Genomic DNA, 7,905 nt, shown 5'->3' on the forward strand with positions numbered 1-7,905 from the left:
TCTCCGTCTCAGGAACTGTCCAGAGCAGGAGAGGTTTGCTATGGAGATTTGCTGCTACTCTGTACAGTTCCTGAGACAGACAGAGGTGTCAGCAGAGAGCACTGTAGTCAGACAGGAAAAATAAAAATAAAAACACAACTCAACTTCAGCAGCTGAAAACTACTGGTAGGATTAAGATTTTTTTAATAGAAGTAATTTACAAATCTGTTTAACTTTCTGGAGCCAATTGATATGGAATATCCCTTTAAATGCTCTGTAAATACTAGTTTTATTTATATAATTTATTTATTTCATAATTTGAAATGTACTCAATGTTATACCCCAGACCAAACCTCAAGTTAGATGTGTGGCCTTCACCATCCATCTGTACCCCCCAATAAAGACACATCCGAGCAGCAATCTCAAAGAAATCAACTTTCAGGGTGCGTGAGGAACACCCTCTAAGTCATAGCATCCTCGTACAAGAGCAGCCTTTAGGCCAGTGTTTCCAAACCAGGGTGCCTTCAGCTGTTGTGAAACTACAACTCCCAGCATGCAACAGCTGGAGGCATACTGGTTGAGAAGACACAGCTGTAGGGGGTTGTCATTGATTACAAAACCATGGATGCCTTTTCCACGAACAGCACCACACCTGTCCACAGGTTTGGGGCAGTATTGCAGTTTTATTCACTTCACCTCAAGACATCTAAGCCCAGTTGTCTGGTGTAGAAGAGTTACAAATGCCCTTTTTCCTTCATAGGCCGCACTTGCCACTTAAAGAAAAGGGGGTGCGGATAAGCATGAGGGAGTGGGTGCGGATTTACTATAAGTTACTCCATCATTGACTTAATTTATGCCATGGATTTACTCCAACTCAAAGAAAATGACCCGTGCTACACTACTACTGTAAAACCTGCAGTAACCAAGAGAGGGCAGTATCTTCTCTACAAAGAGGTGAAGGTATTAGGTCAGTTAAGTGTAAATAACAAAAATACACGTAAGCTGATCTATACTTTATGCGATCTATAAGACTTTCAGATAGACAAAATTAGGGAATTTTCTTAAAGAAGATTGGCACAATACATGTCTATACCCTGTATGTTCTGAAAGTAGTTAAGGCATTTTAAGTCGTACACTGTGTGGTAGCGAGCCCCTAGGGAAGGGGTCAGATATTATGAGAGGTCGCAGCAGTGTGCAGTGATTTACAGCAGTGACGTAAGGCAATGACAGTCAAAAGGCACGGGGGGGGGGGGGGGGGGGGGGGGTAGGTAGAAACCTCAATCTGAGGGTAAGGGGGTGTTAAATTCTTGTTTTGTGAATCTGTATTAAAAAACTAAATACGAAAAAAAATAAAAAATAAAACAATCTGAACAGCAGCAGGACACTGGGTAGATCAGTGTTTCCCAACCCGGGTGCCTGCAGCTGTTACAAAACTACAACTCCCAGCATGCCTGGACAGCCTGCTGTAGTTTCGCAACAGCTGGAGGCACCTTGGTTGGGAAACACATGTAGATAAACAATACCACCCATTATCACTGGCCGGGCACTATAGGGCGCACTGAGGAACACTTTTGTAGAAATTTGGTTACCTGTAGTGGTCCTTCACAGGGGACCCTCTGCAATCAGCTGTTATAGTTTCAGCTCTTTCGCTCTACAAACACTGGGACTGAAGTGAGCAATAGCTATAACATCCACGGCCAGGGCATGCTGGGAGTTGTAGTTTTGCAACAGCTGGTAAGCCACTGGTTAGGAAACCTTGTTTTATAGCATTATTCTTATTATCCCATGATAGGAGATTGTCATTTAGGACTGTTTTGTAAGCAGCTCCTATGCACACCACTTAGTCGCCATGGTAACAGACTACAAACAAAGAAAACTTGCAGTCAGACACACTCTGATTAAGGCTGCGTTCACACACTAGTAGCTAGCAGAGAGTTTCCCGTTGTGGTAAACCCGCTGCGAGTTACGCTACTATTGATTTAAAGGGGTATTCCAGGAAAAAAACTTTTTTATATATCAACTGGCTCCAGAAAGTTTAACAGATTTGTAAATGACTTCTATTCAAAAATCTTAATCCTTTCAGTACTTATTAAGGTTGTTCTTTTCTGTCTAAGTAATCTCTGATGACAAATTCCCATAGCAAACCTCTTCTAAACTGGGCGTTTCCAGAGACGTGTCAGAGATTACTTAGACAGAAAAGAACAAGCTAAACTTCAGAAGCTCATAAGTACTGAAAGGATTAAGATTTTTTTTAATAGAAGTAATTTACAAATCTGTTTAACTTTCTGGAGCCAGGAGCCAGGAGCCAGGAGCAAGCGATAATATATTATTTATATATATATATATATATATATATATATATATATATATATATATATATATATATATATATATAAAAAGTTTTTTCCTGGATAACCCCTTTAAATGACACTACTGCAGACTGTCTGTGGACCCATTCAAATCAATGGTAGCGTGACGCACAGCAGGTTTCCCACAGCGTGAAACCCACCGCTAGTAATAGCGTGTGAACGCACCCTTAGTGTCAACTCCTTACTAACTTCATTCAATAAGTAGGGGACATATCTTATTTTCATTATATCCCATGATGCATCACATCCTGCTGACATTTTATAAATCACACGACCACATACAAATGTACAATAGTATTTTTCATATTTTTTCTTGAGTTTTACTTGAAATTTCAATCCTACTATTCCGATAGAACTCTACTAAGGAGAGCGCGTGCCACGTGCTGCTCAGAGACATAAGATAGCAAGTGGTTGGCATTGATGGCAAGGTCTTATGTCACAGCAAGAGTAGTCTGTCAGACCCGGCAAGGGGATTAGCCTACCATTCCCAGATACGAATAGCTTATGAGTAGAGATGAGCGAACTTACAGTAAATTCGATTCGTCACGAACTTCTCGGCTCGGCAGTTGATTACTTTTCCTGCATAAATTAGTTCAGCTTTCAGGTGCTCCGGTGGGCTGGAAAAGGTGGATACAGTTCTAGGAGACTCTTTCCTACGACTGTATCCACCTTTTCCAGCCCACCGGAGCACCTGAAAGATGAACTAATTTATGCAGGATAAGTCATCAACTGCTGAGCTCAGAAGTTCGTGACGAATCAAATTTACTGTAAGTTCGCTAATCTTTACTTATGAGCACTCACTCCTGCATAGGCAAAAACATGCTCCTCAAAATGAACTAAAAATGTGCGTGTGTATATAGAGCAGCGTTTCCCAACCAGATTGCCTACAGCGGTTGCAAAACTACAACTCCCAGCATGCCCGGACAGCCAAAGGCTGTCCGGGCATGCTGGGAGTTGTATTTTTGCAACAGCTGGAGGCACCCTGGTTGGGAAGCACTGATCGAGGGCCCGATTGTCATCTTACATCAGCTATAACTTAAAAAGGGAACCTGTCACATTGATCAAGCCAGCAGCATCTTCTATAGCTGGAAAAGTTTTAGCAGAACTTGTATTATATTCATTTAAATCTCTGTTTTTTCTGGGCTAAGGAGTCCAGTGGACAGTCTTAGGGTACGTTCACACGAGCGGATTTACAGTGTATTTTACACTGCTGATGCGCTGGTGAAGGCCCCGCTCTATGCTGTCTTTTCATGTGTCTGCTCCTAGCAGCAATACGCCGCTACGAGGAGACACACTGCAGTGATGTGCGCGGCGTACTCACACATCGTGTCCGCTCTCCCTGCTCTGAGCTAGGCAGAGAGCTCCTGCGATGTGCAAGTATACTGCGACTCGCACATCGCAGTGTGCCTGCTGGTAGCGGTGTATTGCCACTACGAGCAGGCACATGTAAAGCCAGCATAGAGCGGGTCTTCACCAGCAGATCCGCAGCGAAATACGAATACGAAATCCGATCGTGTGAACGTACCCTTACTCAGTGATTGATAGGCTTCCTTGTCTAAGTGTACATACTGATTAGGGCCAACTAGTTGACTCCTAAGCCCGGATCAGATTTAAATTTAGGAGTCCAGTGGGCGGTCCTAATCAGTGTGCACACTTCTAAAAGGATGGTCGTCAATCATTTATTAAGACCATCTATTCACCTCCTAAGGGCTCGTTCACATGACAGGATTTATTTGCGGATTTCCAGCTGCGTATTTGAAAAGGTGAAGGGCTGTCCGCAGCAGATTTTTGGCTGCAGAATTTCCGCTGCGGAAAAAATGCTTCAAGCCCCATTAAAGTAAATAGGGTCTGCGGTAGATTTTACACAGCGGAAAGTCTGCTACAGAGAGCCCACCCCCTTTCTAGCACACAGCGGGAAACCCGCAAATCAGTCTGCTCATGTGAACGAGCCCTAAGGTTACATTCACACAAGCGGATCCAGAGTGTATTTTAGGCTGCAGATCTGCCGCTGAAGGACCGCAACAGGGTGTCTTTAGATGTGCCTGCTACGAACAGACACCATGCGATGTGAGAGTCGCTGCGCGCATGCGCAGTATACTCGCACATCACGCCTTCTCTCGGCCTAGCTTAGGGAGCGGCCAAGATGTGCGCGAGTACACCGCGGCAACTTGCACATCGCAGCAGTGTGTCTGTTTGTAGCGGCGTAGTGCCGCTCTGTGAAGGCATATCTAAAGGGGTCCTTCGGCAGCAGATTCGCAGCGTAAAATACGATGTGGTTCCACTTGTCTGAATGCATACTAAGGGTATGTTCACACAAGTGGATCCACAGCGTATTTTACACTGCAGAGCCGCTGCACGCTGCCTTAAGATGTGCCTGCTCAGAGTGGCATTACGCTGCTACGAGCAGACACACTGAAGCTGGTGCTCCCCCTGCTCCACGGGCTAGGCCAAGAGCCGCCGTGATGTGTGAGTATACTGCGCATGCGCAGCAACTCGCACTTCGCAGTCTGTCTATTTGTATCGGCAGATTGCCGCTCCAAGCAGGCGCATCTAAAAGCACCATGCAGCAATCGTTCAGCAGCGGATCCACAGCGTGAAATACGCTGTGGATTTGCTCGTGTGAACGTGCCCTAAGGGTGCGTTGACACGTGCGTATTTTTGCTGCAGGTTCTGCTGCCCACTGATTCAATGGGCAGCAAAATCTGCACATGTGAACGCACCCTAAAGCCAAAATATATTATATATATATATTTTTGTGTATATTATTTATATATAATATAAACATTTAATATATATTTAAAAATAGAATGAACATATATATATTTTTTATTCGTTCATTGAGCTTTTTGTGCTCTATAACGTGATGCTGGTAGCCTAGACAGAATTTTCCTGCTGACATTTTCCCTTTAGACCAAGTGTCTGCTACCTGAGGCACTGAAGGTATTGCAAAACTAGACTGCCCTGCATGCCATGCTAGGTGCAAAGCATGCTGGGAACTATCCCTTCATAACAACTTGGGCATCGCCCGAGAACAGAAAAAAAAATTAAATAAAATAGGTTTCAGCTGTTTGTTTATCTAAAAAGTAAAATTAATCTCTTTAAAAATGTGGAGCCTACCATCTTCATGATAACATATTAATACGCAGAATATTTACCCTGTCTATTTCCCTATAGAAAAATATGGCATAAAAACTATTTACACATTCGCAAAGGATATAGAAACCTTACAATATTAATATAGTCTCTAAAATAAAATAAAAATCTAGGACTTGTGCGTCATCTTGTTCTTGGCATTAAACAACTATTAGAATAGCATAAATAAATATTTATATATATTTTCAGGACTATTGGGCAGTGACTTTACAAATCTCTCTACATAATATATATATATTCCTGTATGCTGTTACAGCAAAACTACAACCCAGCATTGCTGGTCACCAGTATACATGAGGTGGCCCCATCTCTAAGCCAATATAAATAAAGTAGGTTGAAGCATTTACACTGTAGATTGGTTGAGGTAATATGGGAAAGGCACCAAAAAAAAACAGGTCGCCCCTTGTATATTTGGCAAAAAGGAATGGTGGTTAAAATCAGACAAATATCAAATATAAAATGGAATTTTTGCAGATTTAAAATATGGATTCCCAGATCCGGCTCCATCAGCAATGGTCTCCTCTTCTTCAGGATAGATCTATATCCTTGTTATTGTTTTTTGCTCAAAAAGTACTTGAAGAACTCATAGACAGACCATGCGATGGCTGTAGAAGGCATCTGATATATGACCCGGGCCTGGACGCCCTTGAAATACCCCGACACCCCTCCGAGCTGGTAGACCGTCCTAATGGCATTAACCATGCCCGAAAGATGTCCGCTGACGTTAACAGAGCTGAGGGCCATGTTCTCTTGAGTGTTTAATAATGTTTTGCACACATCCAGAGGAGTAGTTGCTGCGGCGGCCACCGCCCCGGCGATTGCTCCGGAGACTATGTGAGAACCGGGGTGGTACTGCCGCTGTGGATTCAGCTGCTCCTGAGTGAACTCATACGTAATGAAGTGAATGGCTTGGAAAGGGATGTTCATGAAGAGCTGGGTGGAGTAACTACGGTAGAAGGCCCCCACTCCCTCTGTCCTGCTTACAGTCCGGATACAGTGCATCATGCTCCTGTAGGGAGAGTTGTACATCTGCATTCTCTGCTTGACCACTAGAGGCAGAAAAAAAAAAAATTTTAATTATTTTTGTGTTTCTAATCCATACAGAGCTCTTTTGAACAGATTAACAATGTAACGTGTATGGAATTTTATGGAAACTTAAAAGGTAATAAAGAGTTATCTTCACAAGATATTGTCATTTATAATGTCAACCAATCCTATCCTGGTCTAGACAACCCCATAAACCAGTGGTCTTCAACCTGCGGACCTCAAGATGTTGCAAAACTACAACTCCCAGCATGCCCGGACAGCCAACGGCTGTCCGGGCATCCTGGGAGTTGTAGTTTTGCTACATCTGGAGGTCCGCAGGTTGAAGACCACTGCCATAAACAGACCCCACACCCCAGCTGACATCGGTAAGGCTGGGTTCACACCACGTTTTTGCAATACAGTTCCGGAACTGTATTGAAAACCGTATGCCTTGACTCTCCATTGAAAAAAACTGTATGCCAAACGATGCCTCCGTTTTGCATCTTGTACGGTTTGGTCTGTTTCCCCCCCCCCCCCCCCCCCCCCCCATAGTCAAAACCGTAGTCTACCACGGTTTTTAGGTCCGAGTGAAAAACCTGTATTAAAACATACACCTTTTTTTTTTTTTTTACATGGGAGTCAAAGGGAACCGTAGAGAATCCGGTTTTCACCATACGGTTTTTGATTTTGCACAGTTCTTTTCTTGGAATTTCAATCAAACAAGTGAAACTTTATTCATAATAGAGTGAAAAGTTAAAAACCTATACACGTTTTTTTTCTTAAAAAACTGATGCAACCGGACATCATTTTTCAAACCGTATATGGTTTTTAACCGTATATGGGTTTAAATTTGTACACGTTTTGATACAGTTTAGTGCGGTTTTGAGTAATCAGTTTTTCATCAAAAACCTGATATAGGAACTGTATTGCAAAAACGTGGTGTGAATGCAGCCTTAGGCTGTTTTCAATCCGTTTTTCTAAAGAAAACCGTATGGCAAAAAAAAAAAAAAAAACGCATACGGTTTACTTTTTCCCCATACTGTTCCATCCGTTTGTTTTTTTGCCATACGGTTTTCTTTAGAAAAACGGATTGAAAACAGTATGGCAAAAACGTGATGTGAACCCATTCTCAGACTAGGTTTCCACTAATTCGTTTATTCGCAGGGTTTTTCTGGTAGAAAAATACAGCGGCCAGATGTTAGCTAGAAGTCATTAGGATTTATGAAATGTCAAACCCACTTGGCGTTTTTCCCTTAACGTTTTTTCACTCTTTTTTTGGTCTGAGTGGCATTTGGGCTGGGGGAATGTACCCATAAAGGGGTACTCCAACCTTAGACATGTTATCCCCTATGCAAAAGATAGGGGGATAATATGTCTG

General features: G+C 42.8%; 1 protein-coding gene across 1 annotated transcript; it reads right to left on the reverse strand.

Moving 5' to 3' along the window:
- Positions 1–4,848: 4,848 nt before the first annotated feature.
- LOC130366815 (mitoferrin-1-like) lies at positions 4,849–6,552 on the reverse strand (the record flags this gene model as incomplete). Its single annotated transcript, XM_056569184.1, is given in 1 exon segment — positions 4,849–6,552. A coding segment is annotated over 1 exon segment (502 nt), but the record flags the coding sequence as incomplete, so codon positions are not given.
- Between the last annotated feature and the right edge of the window lie 1,353 nt (positions 6,553–7,905).

This window comes from Hyla sarda, chromosome 4 (genome assembly GCF_029499605.1).
Source record: "Hyla sarda isolate aHylSar1 chromosome 4, aHylSar1.hap1, whole genome shotgun sequence".
Taxonomy (NCBI): domain Eukaryota; kingdom Metazoa; phylum Chordata; class Amphibia; order Anura; family Hylidae; genus Hyla; species Hyla sarda.